This window comes from Rana temporaria, chromosome 12 (genome assembly GCF_905171775.1).
Source record: "Rana temporaria chromosome 12, aRanTem1.1, whole genome shotgun sequence".
Taxonomy (NCBI): Eukaryota; Metazoa; Chordata; class Amphibia; order Anura; family Ranidae; genus Rana; species Rana temporaria.
Window position 1 is genome coordinate 14,308,447 of NC_053500.1, and position 22,186 is coordinate 14,330,632.

Sequence of the window (22,186 nt, forward strand, 5' to 3'; positions counted from 1 at the left end):
CGGCCATCTTGGTTGTGGCACCGTCTGTCATAGCGTTGGGTCAGTGGAATGAATATGTTTTAGGGACTAAGGAACATGACTGGACAGATTATTAGAAGACGCGTTCTGTCCGCTTAGAGATTAATCGTTTTTAAACTAAAATGGACCTAAGGGGGCTACAAGAAAATGGCGGCAGGTGCGGGGGACAGCTGAGGAAGTTACGTTCTGATGCCGGTGTCATGGCGGCTGTGTAAGGTAAGAATGAAATGAGTGGGGGTCTGGTGGAATAGGAAAACTCGTGTTTGAGTCAGGTGCTGAAGAACTACAAGTCCCAGCATGTATGGGACCCCAAGTGTCAGTGTGTCATTGTTCTGGGACCCCCAAGTGTCAGTGTGTCATTGTTCTGGACCCCCAAGTGTCAGTGTGTCATTGTTCTGGACCCCCAAGTGTCAGTGTGTCATTGTTCTGGGCCCCCAAGTTTCAGTGTGTCATTGTTCTGGACCCCCAAGTGTCAGTGTGTCATTGTTCTGGGACCCCCAAGTGTCAGTGTGTCATTGTTCTGGGACCCCCAAGTGTCAGTGTGTCATTGTTCTGGACCCCCAAGTGTCAGTGTGTCATTGTTCTGGACCCCCAAGTGTCAGTGTGTCATTGTTCTGGACCCCCAAGTGTCAGTGTGTCATTGTTCTGGACCCCCAAGTGTCAGTGTTCTGGGACCCCCAAGTGTCAGTGTGTCATTGTTCTGGACCCCCAAGTGTCAGTGTGTCATTGTTCTGGGACCCCAAGTGTCAGTGTGTCATTGTTCTGGACCCCCAAGTGTCAGTGTGTCATTGTTCTGGACCCCAAGTGTCAGTGTGTCATTGTTCTGGACCCCCAAGTGTCAGTGTTCTGGGACCCCCAAGTGTCAGTGTGTCATTGTTCTGGGACCCCCAAGTGTCAGTGTGTCATTGTTCTGGGACCCCCAAGTGTCAGTGTGTCATTGTTCTGGGACCCCCAAGTGTCAGTGTGTCATTGTTCTGGACCCCCAAGTGTCAGTGTGTCATTGTTCTGGGACCCCAAGTGTCAGTGTGTCATTGTTCTGGACCCCCAAGTGTCAGTGTGTCATTGTTCTGGGACCCCCAAGTGTCAGTGTGTCATTGTTCTGGACCCCCAAGTGTCAGTGTGTCATTGTTCTGGGACCCCCAAGTGTCAGGGTGTCATTGTTCTGGACCCCCAAGTGTCAGTGTGTCATTGTTCTGGACCCCCCAAGTGTCAGTGTGTCATTGTTCTGGACCCCCAAGTGTCAGTGTGTCATTGTTCTGGGACCTCAAGTGTCAGTGTGTCATTGTTCTGGGACCCCAAGTGTCAGTGTGTCATTGTTCTGGGACCTCAAGTGTCAGTGTGTCATTGTTCTGGGACCCCAAGTGTCAGTGTGTCATTGTTCTGGGACCCCCAAGTGTCAGTGTTCTGGGACCCCCAAGTGTCAGTGTGTCATTGTTCTGGGACCCCAAGTGTCAGTGTGTCATTGTTCTGGACCCCCCAAGTGTCAGTGTGTCATTGTTCTGGGACCCCCAAGTGTCAGTGTGTCATTGTTCTGGACCCCCCAAGTGTCAGTGTGTCATTGTTCTGGACCCCCGAGTGTCAGTGTGTCATTGTTCTGGACCCCCGAGTGTCAGTGTGTCATTGTTCTGGGCCCCCCGAGTGTCAGTGTGTCATTGTTCTGGGACCCCCAAGTGTCAGTGTGTCATTGTTCTGGACCCCCAAGTGTCAGTGTGTCATTGTTCTGGGACCCCCAAGTGTCAGTGTGTCATTGTTCTGGACCCCCAAGTGTCAGTGTGTCATTGTTCTGGACCCCCAAGTGTCAGTGTGTCATTGTTCTGGGACCCCCAAGTGTCAGTGTGTCATTGTTCTGGGACCCCCAAGTGTCAGTGTGTCATTGTTCCGGGGCCCCAAGTGTCAGTGTGTCATTGTTCTGGACCCCCAAGTGTCAGTGTGTCATTGTTCTGGACCCCCAAGTGTCAGTGTGTCATTGTTCTGGGACCCCCAAGTGTCAGTGTGTCATTGTTCCGGGGCCCCAAGTGTCAGTGTGTCATTGTTCTGGACCCCCAAGTGTCAGTGTGTCATTGTTCCGGGGCCCCAAGTGTCAGTGTGTCATTGTTCTGGGACCCCAAGTGTCAGTGTGTCATTGTTCTGGACCCCCAAGTGTCAGTGTATCATTGTTCTGGGACCCCAAGTGTCAGTGTGTCATTGTTCTGGGACCCCCAAGTGTCAGTGTGTCATTGTTCTGGACCCCCAAGTGTCAGTGTGTCATTGTTCTGGGACCCCCAAGTGTCAGTGTGTCATTGTTCTGGACCCCCAAGTGTCAGTGTGTGTCATTGTTCTGGACCCCCAAGTGTCAGTGTGTCATTGTTCTGGGACCCCCAAGTGTCAGTGTGTCATTGTTCTGGGACCCCAAGTGTCAGTGTGTCATTGTTCTGGATCCCCAAGTGTCAGTGTGTCATTGTTCTGGGACCCCAAGTGTCAGTGTGTCATTGTTCTGGGACCCCAAGTGTCAGTGTGTCATTGTTCTGGGACCCCCAAGTGTCAGTGTGTCATTGTTCTGGGACCCCAAGTGTCAGTGTGTCATTGTTCTGGATCCCCAAGTGTCAGTGTGTCATTGTTCTGGACCCCCAAGTGTCAGTGTGTCATTGTTCTGGGACCCCCGAGTGTCAGTATGTCATTGTTCTGGGACCCCCGAGTGTCAGTATGTCATTGTTCTGGGACCCCCGAGTGTCAGTATGTCATTGTTCTGGACCCCCAAGTGTCAGTGTGTCATTGTTCCGGGGCCCCAAGTGTCAGTGTGTCATTGTTCTGGGACCCCCAAGTGTCAGTGTGTCATTGTTCCGGGGCCCCAAGTGTCAGTGTGTCATTGTTCTGGACCCCCAAGTGTCAGTGTGTCATTGTTCCGGGGCCCCAAGTGTCAGTGTGTCATTGTTCCGGGACCCCCAAGTGTCAGTGTGTCATTGTTCTGGACCCCCAAGTGTCAGTGTGTCATTGTTCTGGACCCCCAAGTGTCAGTGTGTCATTGTTCTGGACCCCCAAGTGTCAGTGTGTCATTGTTATGGGTCCCCCAAGTGTCAGTGTGTCATTATTCTGGGTCCCCCAAGTGTCAGTGTGTCATTATTCTGGGTCCCCCAAGTGTCAGTGTGTCATTGTTCTGGACCCCCAAGTGTCAGTGTGTCATTGTTCTGGGACCCCCAAGTGTCAGTGTGTCATTGTTCTGGGACCCCAAGTGTCAGTGTGTCATTGTTATGGGTCCCCCAAGTGTCAGTGTGTCATTATTCTGGGTCCCCCAAGTGTCAGTGTGTCATTATTCTGGGTCCCCCAAGTGTCAGTGTGTCATTGTTCTGGACCCCCAAGTGTCAGTGTGTCATTGTTATGGGTCCCCCAAGTGTCAGTGTGTCATTATTCTGGGTCCCCCAAGTGTCAGTGTGTCATTATTCTGGGTCCCCCAAGTGTCAGTGTGTCATTGTTCCGGGGCCCCAAGTGTCAGTGTGTCATTTGTTCCGGGGCCCCAGGTGGTTTACGTATTGGATTTCAGTAGTCGGCCCATTTTTCAGGGGCCAAGTTTCTCCTTTTCCACAATAAATATGATTCTTTTCCAGGATACATGAAGACAGTTGAGGATTGGTGAAAGTTGATGTTCCTATTTTATTTTACAGAAGACAAGCTCTATAAAGAAGGCAGAATCTAGTCAGTACCCGGGTGGAGGTGTTCTGTAGCACACAATGGATGAAGAGAGTCTGGCAGCCGCCATCCGGACCTACAAAGCTCAGCTAGAACAGGTCAGACAGACGGTGAACGCCGACTTGGACCCCTCACAGAGAGCCGACCTCCTCCAGCTTCAGGAGGACTTGCAGCAGCTGATAGAACTGACAGAGTCCAGCCTGCTGTCTGTCCAGAAATCCAACTTACTCTCCGCCCTCGATGGTCCTTCCTCCTCCTCCTCACAGCCGGACGATGAGTATGAGGCTTTCAGGAGGGCCGTAGGGGAGCTGAGTAACGAAAGTGAGGCCACGGGGGCCACGGATAGTAAATCCATTTGTTCGGGAGGCAGTGAGGAGGAGGTGGAGGAAGACGAAGATGCATCTAGCGGGATGAAGGTCAGAGCCCCTTACTATAGCACATGGGGGACGTTGGAGTATCATAACGCCATGATTGTGGGCTCAGAAGAAACGGAGGATGGGAGTCCGGGTGTCCGGGTTCTCTATCTGTACCCCACGCACAAGGCCATGAAGCCATGCCCCTATTTTCTAGATGGAAAGTGTCTCTTTAATGAAAGCTGCAGGTAAGCAAAGCACTTCGAGGCTGGAAATTCCAGGAACAGGGTTGTCAACCAAAAAATAAACACTTTTGGGTTGTGCAAGGAAGGGTAAAAACCCCCTGTCAGATTTTTTTTTTCCCATCTGTGTCCCATTGCAGAGATTTTCCTTCACTTCCTGCCCCATAGCCAAACAGGAAGTGAGAGGAAATCCCTGCAAATTAACCACTTAAAGCAGGGATCCTCAAACTGCGGCCCTCCAGCTGTTGCGGAACTACAAATCCCATGAGGCATTGCAAAACTCTGACATTCACAGACATGACTAGGCATGATGGGAATTGTAGTTCCTCAACACCTGGAGGGCCGTAGTTTGAAGACCCATGACTTAAAGGGTCACTTTTAAATAACAAACATGTCATACTTACCTCCACTGTGCAGTTCGTTTTGCACAGAGTGCCCCTGATCCTCATCTTCTGGGGTCCCTCGGCGGCTGTCTCTGGTCCTCCCCGCAATTAGAAACCACAGTCATGCGAGAGCTTGCATGGTGGTCATTAATTGCGGGCGTGCTCCCGTGGTACAGCGAGCGGCCACAGCCGCTCACGTTATCACTCGGCTCCGCCTTTCGGAGCGCCGCGTCACTGGATGTGATTGACAGCAGCGCCAGCCAGTCGGGTTCACGGAGCTCGCGCCGGCCACGCACACATGCACAATGGCGCCCTTCTGCATTCCCCCTCTGTACTGTGCCCTCCTTACCCCCCCCCGTAATGTGCCCTTCTGCATTCCTCCTCTGTACTGTGCCCTCCTGACCCCCCCCTAATGTGCCCTTCTGCATTCCTCCTCTGTACTGTGCCCTCCTGACCCCCCCCCCCCCCCCCCCGTAATGTGCCCTTTGTGTTGACTAGTCTTTGATTTATTAAATGTTTTCCTTTTGTAAAATCGATTTTATTGAAAGTACTAATGAATATATGTTTAATTGTATCAACTATTTATACTTTATTTCTTGAAAGTAGGTGTGTAGATTAGGGGAAAGCTGGTAGGGGCCCCAGTGCATTACTTTGCCCAGGGGCCCATGATGCTATTAAGACGGCCCTGATAGAGAGGGTGCATCTCCGATGTCTTGTCTCGCCCTTTTAGATATCAGTACAGTGAATAGTTTGTGTCCTTTAAAAGTCCTTTGTTTTTTTTCCCTCCACTCAGGTTCTCCCATGGACAAGTGGTGCCGGCGAGTGAACTCCGGGTCTTTAAGGAGCCAGACCTCGACTCTCTCAGCATTGACAAACCCTGCTTGGCCCGGCACAGCGATGGCATCTGGTACTCTGGGCGGATTATAGGTAAAGTCTGAGACTACAGGGCCGGGCACACCTACCTTTTATGTCACCCAATAACATTGTCAATGTGGTAAGGCAGAAAAAAAAATAAGCATTTATATTCTCATAACTCCATTTTATCATGGGGTGTGATCCTCAAACATCCGAGGGGCTGCTGGTCACTTAGTGTTTCTGCATTGATCTGTCCTAGTCATTGCTGTGTAGACTTTTGCCCATGGGGGGGATCATGGCACTGTCTTTTTTTTGCACCCCCCCTCCCCTGCACCAGGAGCCGCCTAGACGCCGCTCCTGCCCTTGAAGTGAAAATTTAATTGGCGATTAACCACTTGCTTACTGGGCACATATACCCTCCTCCTGCCCAGGCGAAATTTCAGCTTTCAGCACTGCGTCGCTTTAAATTAAAATTGCGCAGTTGTGCGATGTGCCTCCCAAACAAAATTGGCGTCCTTTTTTTCCCACAAATAGAGCTTTCGTTTGGTGGTATTTGATCACCTCTGCGGTTTTAATTTTTTGCGCTATAAACAAAAAAAGAGCGACCATTTAAAAAAAAAACACTTTTTTACTTTTTTTTAGCTTTTGTGCTATAAACAAAAAAAGACAAAAGGTTAATAAAAATAAATAAATAAAATAAAACATTTGTTACCTTCTGCTATAAAACATTTTCAATAAAACAGTTTTTTCATAACTTTAGACAAATATGTATTCTGCTACAAAAATCCCAGTAAGTGTATATCGATTGTTTTACGCGAACTTTATAGCATCTGCAAACTATGGGATTTATTTATGGAATTTCTTTTTTTAATACTAGTAACGGCAGAGTTGGAGAGCGATATTGTGGCCAACAGCCGTACACTAACTGACACTTTTTACACTTTTTGCGGTGACATTAATACAGTGATTGGTGCAAAAAATATGCACTGTCACTGTACTAATGACACTGGCAGGGAAGGGGTTAAATGTCTAGGGGTGTGATGGTGAACCTTGGCACCCCAGATGTTTTGGAACTGCATTTCCCATGTTGCTCAACCACACTGCAGGGTGATCGAAGGGTTAACTGTGTGCCTAGTTAGTGTTTTTGTGTACTGTATGTGCTGCTTTTACTAGGGGAAGAGATTGGGTCTAGTCACCGCTTTGCAGAGACACACAATACATCTCCCCCTCCCCCCCCGTTAGAACTGAGCTATGCCTTGTCTACATAGGCAGATCTCAGTTCTGTGTGTTTTTACTGACGATCGGCGGGCGCCAGAGGACATCGAGTGCTCTGCGCCTGCAGATTAGCTTCTGCTGTGAATTAACACAGCAGAAACGGCCCACTAGAGGCGTGCGCCCCCTGCAGGCATCTTCCTTGCATAGAAGGCTACGTGTTTTGTAGCTCACAGAAGATAGCTGGGAAAGCTGATATCATTGGGGTAGATTCAGGTACATTTGCCACCGTTTTGCCGCTGCGCCTCCGTAAATTTCCTGCGCTACGCTTGATTCAAGCGCCCAGAGGCGATTCAGTTCGCATGTGCCGCGCTATATAAGTTTTTCATTCATTCATTCATTCATTCACGGAGCAGTAGCTCCGTAAATTGCGTGGGCGCTGCTGAAAAATGCCCGGCGTAAGAGCGCACAATTTAAATGATCCCATAGGGGGCGTGGATCATTTAAATTAGGCGCGTTCCCGCGCCGAACGTAGTGCGCATGCTCCATCGGGAAACTTTCCCGACGTGCATTGCGGTAAATGACGTCGCAAGGACGTCATTTGCTTCAAAGTGAACGTGAATGGCGCTGGACGTGCTGGAATGACTTACGCAAACAACGTAATTTTCAAATTTCGCGACGCGGGAACGACGGGTATACTTAGCATTGGCTGCGCCTGCTAATAGCAGGGGCAGCCTTACGCAAAACCCGACGTACGCAAACGATGTAAACTGCGTACGCAGGGCGCGCGTACGGTTGTGAAACGGCGTTAGTATGCAATTTGCATACTCTACGCTGACCACAACGGGAACGCCACCTAGCGCCCTGCGTAAGAATGCAGCCTAAGATATGACGGCATAAGGAGCCTTATGCCAGTCATATCTTAGGCTGCAGTCGGCGTATCGAGGTTCCTGAATCAGGAGCATTTGATACGCCGAGGCAAGTAAGCAATTGCGCTGCGTAACTATGGTTACGCAGACGCAATTGCTCTCTGAATCTACCCCATTGTTTTTGAGATTTCCGTTCAGTGCACAGGAAGTAGAAGGATCAATAGGTGCCTAACCTAACCTAAAAACAAATGCAGCCACCGTATCTAATGACTGGTAAGCTGTAACGTATTACATTGTTGTTCTTGCATTTAGATACATTTTTTTTTTTTTTCCTTTTTACATTTGCTGTTTGTATGTTTTGGCTGACTGTTGTTTTCCCTGTGTGTTTTAGACATTGACAACTCATTCTACACTGTAAAATTTGATTCTTTGCTGCTGAAGGAAGCCGTGCTTGAAGCAGATGCCGTCATCCAACCGCTACGGGAAAGTGAAGACTCTTCGTCCGATGAAGATGATGAGGATGAAGTCGAGGATTCTGGGTATGCCCAAGGTGAGTAGGATAATTACTGTATTTTTCGCTCCATAAGACCCACATAGGTTTTAGAGGAGGAAAACAAGAAAAAAAATATATTCTGAAACCAAATGGTGTACCAAAATATTTACCAGTGCCCGCAAAATGCAGCCTGACCTGTGCCCACAAAATGCCGCCTGACCTGTGCCCACAAAACGCAGCCTGACCTGTGCCCATAAAACGCAGCCTGACTTGTACCCACAAAATGCAGCCTGACTTGTACCCACAAAATGCAGCCTGACTTGTACCCACAAAATGCAGCCTGACTTGTACCCACAAAATGCAGCCTGACTTGTGCCCACAAAATGCAGCCTGACTTGTGCCCACAAAATGCAGCCTGACTTGTGCCCACAAAATGCAGCCTGACTTGTGCCCACAAAATGCAGCCTGACTTGTGCCCACAAAATGCAGCCTGACCTGTGCCCGCAAAATGCAGCCTGACCTGTGCCCACAAAATGCCGCCTGACCTGTGCCCACAAAACGCAGCCTGACCTGTGCCCACAAAACGCAGCCTGACTTGTGCCCATAAAATGCAGCCTGACTTGTACCCACAAAATGCAGGCTGACTTGCGGCCCACAAAATGCAGCCTGACTTGTGCCCACAAAATGCAGCCTGACTTGTGCCCACAAAATGCAGCCTGACTTGTGCCCACAAAATGCAGCCTGACTTGTGCCCACAAAATGCAGGCTGACTTGCGGCCCACAAAATGCAGGCTGACTTGCGGCCCACAAAACGCAGGCTGACTTGCGGCCCACAAAATGCAGCCTGACTTGCGGCCCACAAAACGCAGCCTGACTTGTGCCTGGTGACTGGCGAGGACGTCATCACAGTCGCCTGTCCACCTGTCACTCAGAAGACCGAGCAGCCCAAGCGGCCGTACTCCATTCGGGGTTTAATTGGATTTTCCCGGGAAGTTAGGTATTGATTACGGGTTGGCCTCTCTTCATTGCATATCCCAGCATGGGATCCTTTGAAGTGAGTGTGTGTAAAACAATGAGGTTTGGATCTCCATTGTTTGTATACACAATCCTAGGCACCGAAGTGTCTGCTCTTAACAAGCACTTCTGTGACGCCATTTTGCACGCCTTCCATAGATGCAACCTAAATGAAATGTATTCATAATTACAATATTTTACAGCTATTAATGGAGATTTTACATAAACCCATAAGGCAACAAATGCCAATGTCAAGGTGAGCAAACCCAGAATTGGCTTAACCCTCGCACATGATTCCTTAATGCAAGGTTTGACAAATTTGCTTGGAATCTAGGAGCCAGCTAAAAAAGTTAGGAGCCAGAAAACGCGCCCCGTCCCGACGAGCTTGCGCGCAGAAGCGAACACATACGTGAGTAGCGCCCGCATATGTAAACGGTATTCAAACCACACATGTGAGGTATCGCCGCGATCGTTAGAGCGAGAGCAATAATTCTAGCCCTAGACCTCCTCTGTAACTCAAAACATGCAACCTGTAGAATTTTTAAACGTTGCCTATGGAGATTTTAAAGGGTCAAAGTTTGTCGGCATTCCACGAGCGGACGCAATTTTGAAGCGTGACATGTTGGGTATCAATTTACTCGGCGTAACATTATCTTTCATAATATTAAAAAAAATGGGGATAACTTTACTGTTGTCTTATTTTTTAATTAAAAAAAGTGTAATTTTTTTCCCAAAAAAGTGCGCTTGTAAGACCGCTGCGCAAATACGGCGTGACAGAAAGTATTCCAACGATCGCCATTTTATTCTCTAGGGTGTTAGAATAAAAAATATATATAATGTTTGGGGGTTCTAATTAGAGGGAAGAAGATGGCAGTGAAAATAGTGAAAAATTACATTAGAATTGCTGTTTAACGTGTAATGCCAACGGCCACCACCAGATGGCGCCAGCTCACAGAAGGAAGAGCTTGGGACTTCACAAGGCTGCAAAGCCGCGGCCTCAATTACCGGCCATCACGGGCCCGCCGCGATCGCGCAGCGGGGGAGGTGGAGGGCGCACGGAGACACAGGATCCTGTGCCTCTGTGCGCCCCCACCGCGCGATCGCGGCGGCCGGTAATTGAGGCCGCGGCTTTGCGGCCTCAATTACCGGCGGGCGCTAGGTTACAATTTCTTGTCGCAATTGCGACCTGGCGCCCGGATATTGTCGACCCCTGCCTTAAAATGTAAAGATGCCAGTAAGCGATTTAACTTCCCCTTTACTCCAATAATACTCATTGCTCATGTAACCTCACGCTTTGTTTATACAGTATTGGCGGACAATGAAGTGGTTGGACCTGGTCCCTGCAGTTCTGAATTTGCCGGTTGGGAGGCTCACACACGTGGGATTGGATCAAAGCTTATGGCTCGAATGGGATATGAGTTTGGGAAAGGTAAGTGGTTGTTCTATCATATATATATTTTTTTTTTCTCAAAACCTTTTAAAAAAAAAACTTTTCTCAATCCCAACATTGGCCCAGATTCACAGAAAGCAAGGCGCACATTACGCCGCCGTAGAGTAACCACTGTACGCTACGCCAACGCAGCGCAGAGAGGCAAGCATTGCATTCAGCAAGCCAGTGCTCCCAACGCTGCGCCAGTGTGGCGTGGGTTTCGAAGGCGTACACTCGCGTAGGTGGAAGTGGGCGTGACCCATGCAAATGAGGGGTGACCCCATGCAAATGATGGGCCGAGCGACAGACAGGTACGTATCACGAACTGCGCATGCGCACACCCCCCCCGCGCCTGCTCACAAACACGCCGGTGCATTGCCACGAAATGAGATCTGCCATCGGATGAGATGGTCCGCCTCCATCACATCCTATTGGCTCACTCCTGTCACGTGACATATTTAAACGTCAAGTATCGACGCGAACATCAGTCTCAGCTAGGCTATCATAGGGAGAGGATCTCCTCTCCCTATGATAGCCTAGCTGAGACTGATGTTCGCGTCGATACTTGACGTTTAAATATGTCACGTGACAGGAGTGAGCCAATAGGATGTGATGGAGGCGGACCATCTCATCCGATGGCAGATCTCATTTCGTGGCAATGCACCGGCACAACTGCCTAAGCTACGCCAGATCACTGCGTACGCCGTGAACATAACGTATGCCCAGCCAGTCCAACGCACAATACGCCGGCTTGTGTTCCCTGGTGCAGACCTGAGCGTGTCTGCTGCTGGGTTGCACCTCCTTTATGGGGAATAACTTTACGCCGGACGTACAACTTACGCGCATCTCACGTACCATGCGCCGGGCGCACGCAGGTTCGTGAATCGCCGTTTCTTTATCGTACATCACGGGACACAGAGCGGCATTCATTACTATATGGGTTATATGGAGTACCTTCAGGTGTAGACACTGGCAATCTCAAACAGGAAATGCCCCTCCCTATATAACCCCCTCCCATAGGAGGAGTACCTCAGTTTTTCCGCCAGTGTCTTAGGTGTTAGTCATGGTTTAGCTTGCCTCCACATCCTTGGGATTAGGTGAGCTAACCGGTTCTGTCCAAAAAAGCCTCAGCGCTAAAGTGGTCAGTAACCGGACCCCAAACCCTTGGGGTATAGCCCATAATGCTTTTCTTTTTAGAGAGCTGGACCCTGGGCCCAGAACTTAGAAACCTTTGGGTGCCTAATGTTTCTGTTGCCAGAGTGCTATATGGGCCCAGGACAGTGGATCCTTCATAGGAACCCAGGGCCTGAAGGTCTAGACATCCCCACCGAGATGGGGGAAGATTGGGCCTCTTGCTTGGCAAAGTCCTGCGGCATGGAGCAGGTAAGTGAGGGGAAAACTTGCGGAACTTGGTTCTTAGCAGGTTTTTTCTGGGGGGTCACAGGGGACATGCCTAAAGTTATGCACTGCATCTGGCAAACTAGTCACATATCATAAAGATAGGATGGCTCTATATGTATTATTCCCCATAAGATGTGACCTCCCTTGTAGTGTTGGAAAAGCATTGAGTGGGGCCTGTGTGATATAAAAGTATATGTGTGTGTCAGAGAGCTGTGCTTACCTGCAAGCCTCCAGGCGATGCTCCATTCAGTCTTCCTCCTCACGGCCTGCAAAGCAGGCAAAACGCTGACCTCCTCATGGTTCCAGGCTGCAGTTTGCTGGAGCAGAGAGGTCCCTTCCTCCCAACCCCACCCCCCCCCTGTCGGGAGGGGCATTTCCTGTTTGAGATTGCTGGGGGGGAAGGGCGGGTCAGTGGCTTAAGGAAGGGGCGGCCCTTCCTTGTTTGTTCCATATAGCTCATTCAATACTTTGGAACTGAGGAGGAAAGACCAGAACGGCAAGCACGGGGCGCCGAGGACACACAGTGGCCAGAAAGAATATTGCAGTCTTCAGAAAGACTGTTTTCAAGCCTAGGAATAGGCTGTTTCTTTTCCATCTCATAGTTTTTCTTGCAATACTACTCAGGGGGACAGAATGTTTTTTCTTTCCTAGATTTGAAAAAAAAAAAAAAAAAAGATTTTTTTTTGAAAAAAAAAAAAAAAAAAAAAAGTGTCATCTAGGGGAGAGGAAGCATTTTTTTATCCCCCAAACAGGTGTTTGGGCATTTAACTATTTATAAGTCCCAGGTACCAATAAGTAGCAGGTGTACCTCGGTATTGTACCATGGCATCAAAAAACAAGGGTACAAGAGGTGGGGATTCCCCCAGAGAGTCTGAGGTCTCGGACAAAGCTATGCCGCTGCTTTCCCCACAGGGAGCCTTGGGGCCATCGGGATCTGGGGCTGGAGCTGACGCGGGTCAGTCCAACCCTAAGATGGTCACGGAGGAGGTATTACTCACCTCTTTAAAAGAGATGCAGAAAAGCATGGGTAAAATGATAGCCGCAGCTATGCGGGGCAGTAAGCGGAATAGATCTCCGTCGCCCGAGCGCGGACCCTCAGAAGAGGAGGTCCTTTCCTCAGGGGAATTGGACGACCTCTTGGACAAGGACCAAGTAGGTTCAGGGATCGAGGATCCGGATACAGAGGAGTCTGGGGCAGTCTCCCTGAGGGAGAGCTGGTGGATTCAAGGATTGTCGGACTTGGTCCATAGGGCATTCAACTTGCCAGTACCAGATCTCCAGGTATCGACGGTTTCAGCTTTGGGCTCACTGAGGGCGCCTCAAAGCAATGCTGTGTTTCCGATCCATCCTCTATTAGAGGGAGTTTTGTTCCAAGATTGGAACAAGCCAGATAAGATCTTCTTACCACCTAAGAAGTTCTCTGTCCTATATCCTATGGAAGAAAAATTTTCCAAAAGATGGGCTACTCCTGCAGTGGACGCAGCCATCTCATGTGTTAACAAATCGTTAACATGCCCTGTAGAAAACATACAGGTGTTCAAGGATCCAGTTGATAAGCGCTTGGAAGCACTACTTAAGAACTCCTTCACTACTGCAGGGGCAGTAGTACAGCCAGCTGTGGCTGCGATTGGGGTCGCTCAAGCATTATCGGATCAATTTAAGCAGATGCTTAAACTTATTCCTGCCCAGCAGGCAGAAGAATTTTCGGATGTCCCTAAGGCCATATGTTTTACGGTAGACGCAATCAAGGATTCTATCCAGCAAGCGTCACGTTTATCGTTATCCCTTATCCATATGAGAAGACTCTTATGGTTAAAAAGCTGGGAGGCTGAGCCCCCATGCAAGAAGCTCCTGGTAGGGTTCCCCTTCCATGGAGGACGACTCTTCGGAGAAGACCTAGATAAATACATTCAGACCATTTCAAACGGCAAGAGTACTCTCTTGCCAACTAAGAAGAAGGTTCAGGGGCCTGCGTTTAAACGACAGTATTCCCCTGGGCAGGGGCCCTCTAATGCCAAGCAGTATCGACGGCCTCCTGCAAAAGCAAACTTCGGCTTCAACAGCAAATCACAAGGACAGGCTGTTAGAGGCAAAAGGCAGTGGTTTCGCAAACCAGCAAAACCAGCCCCCAAGCCAACCTTATGAAGGGGCGCCCCCACCCACGAAGGTGGGGGGAAGGCTGCGACTCTTTTCAGAGATTTGGGAAGCCAGCATTCCCGACGAGTGGGTACGGTCTTCCGTGGCCACAGGCTACAAATTAGATTTCCTAAGGTTTCCTCCTCCTCATTTCCAGAAGTCGAGGATTCCAAACGATCCGGAAAAGGGAGCCGCATTAAGATCGGCATTAGATCATCTACTTTCCCAGGAAGTAATAGTAGAGGTACCAGTCCTGGAACAGGGGCTGGGTTTCTACTCCAACCTATTCATCATCCCAAAATCCAATGGAGATGTCAGGCCAATTTTGGACCTAAAGATGGTAAATGCATATCTAAAGATCCGCTCATTTCGGATGGAATCCGTGCGGTCAGCAGCTGCCACACTCCAGAAGGACGACTTCATGGCGTCCATAGACATAAAGGATGCCTACCTTCATGTTCCAATTTATCAGCCACATCAAAGATATCTACGCTTCATGGTGGCTTCGCGTCACTTCCAATTCGTGGCGCTTCCCTTCGGGTTGGCTACGGCCCCCCGGGTGTTCACGAAGGTCCTAGCTCCGATCCTAGCCAAGCTAAGGATCCAAGGGGTCACGATCCTAGCATACCTGGACGACCTCCTAGTCATAGACCACTCGTCTCCCGGCTTGGAGCGAGCAGTGGCCCTCACGGTCCAATACCTCGAGAGGTTCGGCTGGGTCCTAAATCGAGAAAAGTCAGCTTTCCAGCCCACAAGGCAGTTGGAATATCTCGGCATGAGATTAGACACAGAACAACAAGGAGTGTTCCTACCTCTGAGGAAGGTAAAAGCCATCAAGGAATTAATCCTACTGGTTCTAAGCACTCGCATCCTACAGGCAGCCATCCTGTCAGCATGGAGCAGAAGGCCACAGGCCTTGGATATCCCGTTGCCGCTCTTATCAAGAGTCCGACAAAGTCTGTGTTGGTGGTTAGACCCTCAGAATCTACTGAAGGGGAAGTCTTTCAGCCCAGTGGCTTGGAAGATAGTGACCACAGATGCCAGCCTGACGGGCTGGGGAGCAATTTTGGATGGTTGCACTCGCCAAGGTACTTGGGCAAAGCCAGAGAAGCAGTTGCCCATCAACATCTTGGAGCTCAGAGCTGCTCGACTAGCCCTCAGGGCTTGGACGTCAAAATTGCAGGGGTTCCCGGTGAGAATTCAATCAGACAATGCCACGGCCGTGGCATACATAAATCACCAAGGGGGAACCAGGAGTCAAGCCGCTCAGAGAGAGGTGAGCTTGATTCTCCTATGGGCAGAGGCGCATGTGCCCTGCATATCGGCAATATTCATTCCAGGAGTGGACAACTTTCAGGCGGACTTCTTAAGCCGCCAGACTCTATGGCCGGGGGAATGGTCTCTGCATCCACAAGTCTTTCAAGCACTCTGCCAAAGATGGGGAGTGCCGGACGTGGATATCATGGCATCGAGACTCAACAAGAAACTAGACAGGTTCATATCCCGCTCAAGGGATCCGATGGCCTGCGGAACCGATGCGTTGGTTTGCCCTTGGCATCAGTTCAAACTTCTTTATGCGTTTCCCCCGCTCCAGTTACTACCCCGCCTGCTGCGCAGGATCCGGGTGGAACACATACCAGTCATCCTGGTAGCTCCAGCATGGCCCAGAAGGGCATGGTACTCACTCATCCTAAAGATGGTAGTGGGAGACCCTTGGACTCTTCCTCTACGGCCAGACCTGCTATCGCAAGGTCCGATCCTCCACCCTGCCTTACGGCATCTAAATTTGACGGCCTGGAAGCTGAATCCCTGATTCTCAGGGGTAGAGGTCTGTCTCAGAAAGTAGTCTCTACCCTAATCAGAGCCAGGAAACCGGTCTCTAGGGTGATTTATTACAGGGTCTGGAAGGCCTATGTAGGCTGCTGTGAGTCCAAGCGATGGCTTTCTCGCAAATTTACCATCGATAGAGTATTAAGTTTTCTCCAGCTAGGAGTGGATAAAGGATTGGCATTAAGCACAATCAAAGGACAGATTTCTGCTCTGTCAGTGTGGTTTCAGCGGCCGCTGGCCACCCACTCGCTGGTTAAGACCTTCCTTCAAGGGGTCTTACGTATTAGACCTCCAGTTAAATCCCCGCTTTGTCCGTGGGATTTAAATCTTGTTCTGTCAAGTTTACAGAAACAACCGTTTGAGCCGTTGGCTGAAATTCCTTTGGTTCTACTGACAAGGAAGTTAGTATTTTTGGTTGCCATAGTTTCCGCAAGAAGAGTTTCGGAGCTAGCGGCCTTATCCTGTAAGGAACCATATCTTGTTTTTCATAAGGACAGGGTCGTTCTCCGCCCTCATCCTTCCTACCGAAGGTCATATCCAGTTTTCATTTGAACCAGGATTTGGTATTACCATCCTTCTTCCCTAAACCTACTTCCAGAAAGGAAGGGTTGCTGCATACCTTGGATATTGTCAGGGCCATGAAGGCCTATCTTAAAGCTACAAAGAAGATCCGGAAAACAGATGTGCTGTTCATTCTACCGGATGGGCCCAAGAAGGGGCAGGCAGCTGCAAAGTCCACCATTTCTAGGTGGATTAAGCAATTAATCACTCAGGCCTACGGCTTGAAAGGGTTGCCTCCTCCAGTATCATTAAAGGCTCATTCTACTAGAGCCATGGGCGCCTCCTGGGCAGCACACCACCAGATCTCTATGGCTCAAGTTTGCAAGGCGGCAACCTGGTCTTCTGTCCACACGTTTACAAAATTCTACAAGTTGGACGTAAGAAGGAATACTGATACTGCCTTCGGGCAGGCAGAGCTGCAGGCTGCAGTTTGAGACCCTCGGATTCCGGGGGCTCCTCTTTTTTGAGTTAAATTTAAAATTTAAAATTATTTTTCTCAACTAAGTTGGATTTATTATGATTTGAGTATATCTCTAAATTAAATCCTTTTGTCTTGGAGATGTTCTCCCTCCCCTCATTGTAAGCATTGCTTTGGGACATCCCATATAGTAATGAATGCCGCTCTGTGTCCCGTGATGTACGATAAAGAAAAAGAGATTTTTAATACAGCTTGCCTGTAAAATCTTTTTCTTGGAGTACATCACGGGACACAGAGCTCCCACCCCTCTTTTTTGAGGACCATTTTGGGAGGCATACTGCTTGCTACAAAACTGAGGTACTCCTCCTATGGGAGGGGGTTATATAGGGAGGGGCATTTCCTGTTTGAGATTGCCAGTGTCTACACCTGAAGGTACTCCATATAACCCATATAGTAATGAATGCCGCTCTGTGTCCCGTGATGTACTCCAAGAAAAAGATTTTACAGGCAAGCTGTATTAAAAATCTCTTTATTTCCCTCATTTGCATGTTTGAATGGCTAATCAATGGGAGCGGCACCATGCTCCCAGCCTAAATTTGCGCCACTCTACGCCGGCGTAAGCAAGATACGTCGGCGGCATGCAGCCTGTTTTTAGGCGCATATCTGTTCGTGGTTCTGGCGCACAGATACGACGGCGCACGTTTGCACTTATGTCGGCGTAACTTGTTATACGTCGGCGTAAGTGCTTTATGAATCTGGGCCATTGAGCACAATTGTCCTGATGATGCAAAATGATCAGCTGCCAAAAACAACAGTTATGATAAAAATGAATTTGTACTTTCTCAGATCAGCCTGTTTTATACTCATTCATTTCTTTAGGTCTCGGAAAGAATTCAGAGGGGCGAATTGAGCCCGTACAGGCCGTGGTCTTGCCAAAAGGAAAATCATTGGACCAGTGTTTAGCGATCCAACAAAGGAAGAAAAAAGGAGGGGGCCGCCCTCCCAGAACCAGAAAAAAGCGAGCGCCCAAGATGGCGGCGGCAGGCCGCGGGAAGCCCAACCGCCGCAATGTGTTTGACTTCCTGAATGAGAAACTGGAGGGCCAAAACCACAAGGGGCAACCCACAGGGACCAAAACCAATCTAGAAAGGAAAGGCAAGGAAGTATATAATGCCAGCCAAAGTAGCAAGCGGGCATTGAGTATTGAATTGGCCAAGACTATAGAGAGGACTCGGCAGAAGCAGAGAGAGATTGCGCACATTGCAGAGTCGCTGGCAAGGAATGTAGGAAGGTAAGTGCAAGTACTTGGTACCATTTCCAGTGGTCACAGACATTAATTAACCCCTTCCATACAGGGCACTTATACACCTTCCCGCCCAGACCAATTTTTAGCTTTCAGCGCTGTTGCACTTTGAATGACAATTGCGCGGTCGTGCTACACTGTACTCAAACTACATTTTTATCATTTTGTTCCCACAAATAGAGCTTTCTTTTGGTGGTATTTGATCACCTCTGGGATATTTATTTTCTGCAAAAAAAAAAAAAAAAAATTACCGAAAATTTTGAAAAAAAAAATATTTATTTTTTTGTTTCTATTATAAAACATTGTAAATAAGTACATTTTCTCCTTCACTGATGGGCACTGATGGTACTGCACTGACAGGCACCGATGAGGTGGCACTAATGTGGTGGCACTGATGGGTGGCACGGTTGGGCACTGATGGGTGGCACGGTTGGGCACTGATGGGTGGCACGGTTGGGCACTGATGGGTGGCACGGTTGGGCACTGATGGGTGGCACGGTTGGGCACTGATGGGTGGCACGGTTGGGCACTGATGGGTGGCACGGTTGGGCACTGATGGGTGGCACGGTTGGGCACTGATGGGTGGCACGGTTGGGCACTGATGGGTGGCACGGTTGGGCACTGATGGGTGGCACGGTTGGGCACTGATGGGCGGCACGGTTGGGCACTGATAGGCGGCACGGATGGGCACTGATAGGCGGCACGGATGGGCACTAATAGGGGGCATAGATGGGCACTATTGTATGTGTTTTACTAATGGATGCCAATCGGTGCCAAACAATGCCTGCCAATCAGTGATGCCCATTGTGGGCAATGATTGGTATCCATTTTTTGTCCTCATCCCTGGTGGTCTAGGGTGGCATACCTTTATTTTTATAATCTCTGGTGGTCCAGTGGGCATCTCTGGTGGTCCAGTGGGCATCCTCGGGGGGGCTGTGCTGATAATCGATCAGCACAAACCCCCCCCCTGTCACAGGAGCAGCCGATCGGCTCTCCTCTACTCGCGTCTGACAGACGCGAGTGAGGAAAAGCCGATTACCGGCTTTTCCTGTTTACATCGTGATCAGCCGTGATTGGACACGGCTGATCACGTGGTAAAGAGTCTCCGTGAGAGACTCTTTACCTTGATCGGTGTTGCGGGGTGTCAGACTGACACCCTGCAACAACGATCGCCGCGATGCGCGCCCCCGGGGGCGCGCAGCGGCTCGGAATCCTAAGGACGTCATATGACGTCCAGTCAGGATTCTACAACCACTTTGCCGACGTCAATATGTCATTGGCGGGCGGCAAGTGGTTAAGCCTATACCTAAACTACTTTGCAGCTTAACGGCTTGCCGACCGCCTCCTGTAGATATACCTCAGCAGAATGGCACGGCTGCACAAAGCAACGTACCTGTATGTTGCATTAAATTTGCTGCCGGCGGCGCTTGCGGGCCCTGCCGCAAGCTCTGTGACCGTGCCCATGGGACCCGCGGACTCTATGTCCGCCGGTGTCCGCAATCGTGTCATGGAGCTGCAGTACGGGGAGGTGCCTATGTAAACAAGGCATTTCCCTGGTCTGCTTTGTGACATGATAGGGATCTACTGCTCCCTGTGATCGGGAGCGGTGATCAGTGTCATGTCACTCATAGCCCAGCCCCCCCCCCCACAGTTAGAAGCACTCCCTAGGACACACTTAACCCCTTCCTCGCCCCCTAGTGGTTTATTCCTTTCCCTGCCAGTGTCATTTACACAGTAATCGGTGCATTTTTATAGCACTGGTCGCTGTATAAATGACAATGGTCCCAAAATAGCGTCAAAAGTGTCCGTTGTGTCCGTTATAATGTTGCAGTCACCGTAAAAATCTCATTACTAGTAAAAAAAAAAAAATATTAATATAAAAAGGCCATACATCTATCCCCTATTTTGTTGACACTATAACTTTTACGTGAACCAATCAATATACGCTTATTGCGATATGTAGAAGAATACATATCGGCCTAAACTGAGAAAGAATTTTTATTTTTTTTATATATTCTTTGGGGATATTTATTATAGCAAAAAAAATTGATATTTTTTTTCAAAATTGTCGCTCTTCATTTTGTTTATAGCATAAAAAAAAAAAAATGCAGAGGTGATCAAATACCACCAAAAGAAAGCTCTATTTGTAGGAAATAAGGACATCAATTTTGTTTGGGTACAACGTCGTACGACCGCGCAATTGTCAAAGCAACGCAGTGCCCCCGCGGCCATGTCATTCATTCACAGAGTTCTGCGAATGAACGAACTTTAAGTAGCCATTCACAAAGCGGCGCGAGCCTCGCGCATGCGCAGTAGGAAACGGGCAGTGAAGCCGCAAGCTTCACTACCTGTTTCCCTTACTGAGGATGGCGGCGCGGGACCTGCAATGATCCGGATCGGCATCGGGGGGGGGGGGGGCATCATCGTGGACACCTAGGACAGGTAAGTGTCCTTATTAAAAGTCAGCAGCTACAGTGTTTGTAGCTGCTGACTTTTAAACAACAAAAAAATTGCGGTTGGTTAAACAACCCATCACGTTTCTATCATCTTTTTATATGGACTATAAACTGAAGGACTTGCGAATAAATGGTTGTGGAACGAATCATTGAAGTTTCCATTATTTCTTATGGGGAAATTTGCTTTGATATACAAGTGCTTCGAATTACAAGCATGTTTCTGGAACGAATTATGCTCGCAATCCAAGGTTTTACTGTATTTACATTTAATGGGTCCAAGCTGGATCAGTGTAACTATGTATAAAATGCCTTAGTCCTAACATATTTTCTATGTTATATAAAATGCCTTAGTCCTAACATATTTTCTATGTTACATAAAATGCCTTAGCAAATATGTTAGGACTAAGGCATTTTATATAACATAGAAAATATGTTAGGACTAAGGCATTTTATATACCATAGCAAATATGTTAGGACTAAGGCATTTTATATAACATAGCAAATATTTGCTATGGTATATAAAATGCCTTAGTCCTAACATATTTGCTATGGTATATAAAATGCCTTAGTCTTAATATATTTGCTATGGTATATAAAATGCCTCAGTCCTAACATATTTTCTATGGTACCGTATTTATCGGGGTATTGCACGCTCCGGCGTATAGCGCGCACCCCTAATGTTGACCCGAAATTCCTGTAAAAAAAACCATTTTATTACTTACAGTTTTTGTGTCTTGCCCGGCGTCCTTGTCCGGTCCGGCGTCCGTCCGCGGCCTCGGTGGTGTCCTCCCGGCTTCTCCCGCGCTGTCTCCGAGTCGAATCCCCGCTTCCCGCGCTCAGTTTGAAGCCTCCGCCGACATTTACCGAGCGCAGTACACTCGAGCACATTCGGCCACGCATAAACGTCACAGAGCGTGACCACGAACGAAGCCGAGCCTGGCCAAATGTACCCGTGTGTACTGCGCTCGGTAAATGTAGGCGGAGGCTTCAAACTGAGCGCGGGAAGCAGGTATCGGCGTATATCGCGCACCCACGATTTCCCCCTTATTTTAAGGGGAAAAAAGTGAGCGGTATACGCCGATAAATACGGTATATAAAATGCCACAAATGGAATTCTTCTGAAATATTAAATTTACAAAGACAATGTTATGCATCTAGGATTTTTTTTTTGTAGCTGAGTTGTGAAGGTGACCCTTTTTCTTTTTCTTTTAGTGATAGCGTGATGATCACGCAGCTGGAGAAACGCCTCTCGGACGCTCGATCTCAGCTTGCAGGTTTGCAGCAGGAAGAGCGAAGTTTGCAAAGAGAACAGAAGAAGGCAAACACACACAAAAAAATGACTGAATTTTAATTTGTCCCATATATATATATATATATATCCCTGTACAGAATCGTGCTTTATACCTATGTATCAAACTGTTCATTGCCCCAGTTTGTAATATTTGTTTCTGAAACTGAGAATAAACCGTTTTTTATACTCCCAGTTTTGGAGTGTCTCCTGCCCACACCTGTCTCTATGAGAGATTTCAACACCCCCCCTTCCTTTCTTC

General features: G+C 48.7%; 1 protein-coding gene across 2 annotated transcripts; it reads left to right on the forward strand.

Moving 5' to 3' along the window:
• Nucleotides 1-16: 16 nt before the first annotated feature.
• ZGPAT (zinc finger CCCH-type and G-patch domain containing) lies at nt 17-22,119 on the forward strand. 2 transcript variants are annotated; one of them, XM_040331456.1, is made up of 7 exons: nt 17-234; nt 3,600-4,282; nt 5,453-5,586; nt 7,987-8,145; nt 10,409-10,531; nt 17,757-18,168; nt 21,849-22,119. In XM_040331456.1, the coding sequence occupies exons 2-7, from the start codon at nt 3,723-3,725 to the stop codon at nt 21,985-21,987; spliced, it is 1,527 nt and encodes a 508-aa protein (XP_040187390.1). In that variant the 5' UTR covers nt 17-234; nt 3,600-3,722; the 3' UTR covers nt 21,988-22,119. The 2 variants fall into 2 exon arrangements, with proteins under 2 accessions (XP_040187390.1, XP_040187389.1); XM_040331455.1 differs by having other exon boundaries at nt 3,657-4,282.
• The last annotated feature ends 67 nt before the right edge of the window (nt 22,120-22,186 follow it).

Excerpts from the sequence above, each read along its gene's own strand:
- ZGPAT (XM_040331456.1), top strand. The coding sequence starts at position 3,723 with ATGGATGAAGAGAGTCTGGCAGCCGCCATCCGGACCTACAAAGCTCAG. Across the intron at positions 5,587-7,986 it reads GTACTCTGGGCGGATTATAG|ACATTGACAACTCATTCTAC; the intron begins GTAAAGTCTGAG and ends TGTGTGTTTTAG. Across the intron at positions 8,146-10,408 it reads GGATTCTGGGTATGCCCAAG|TATTGGCGGACAATGAAGTG; the intron begins GTGAGTAGGATA and ends TTGTTTATACAG.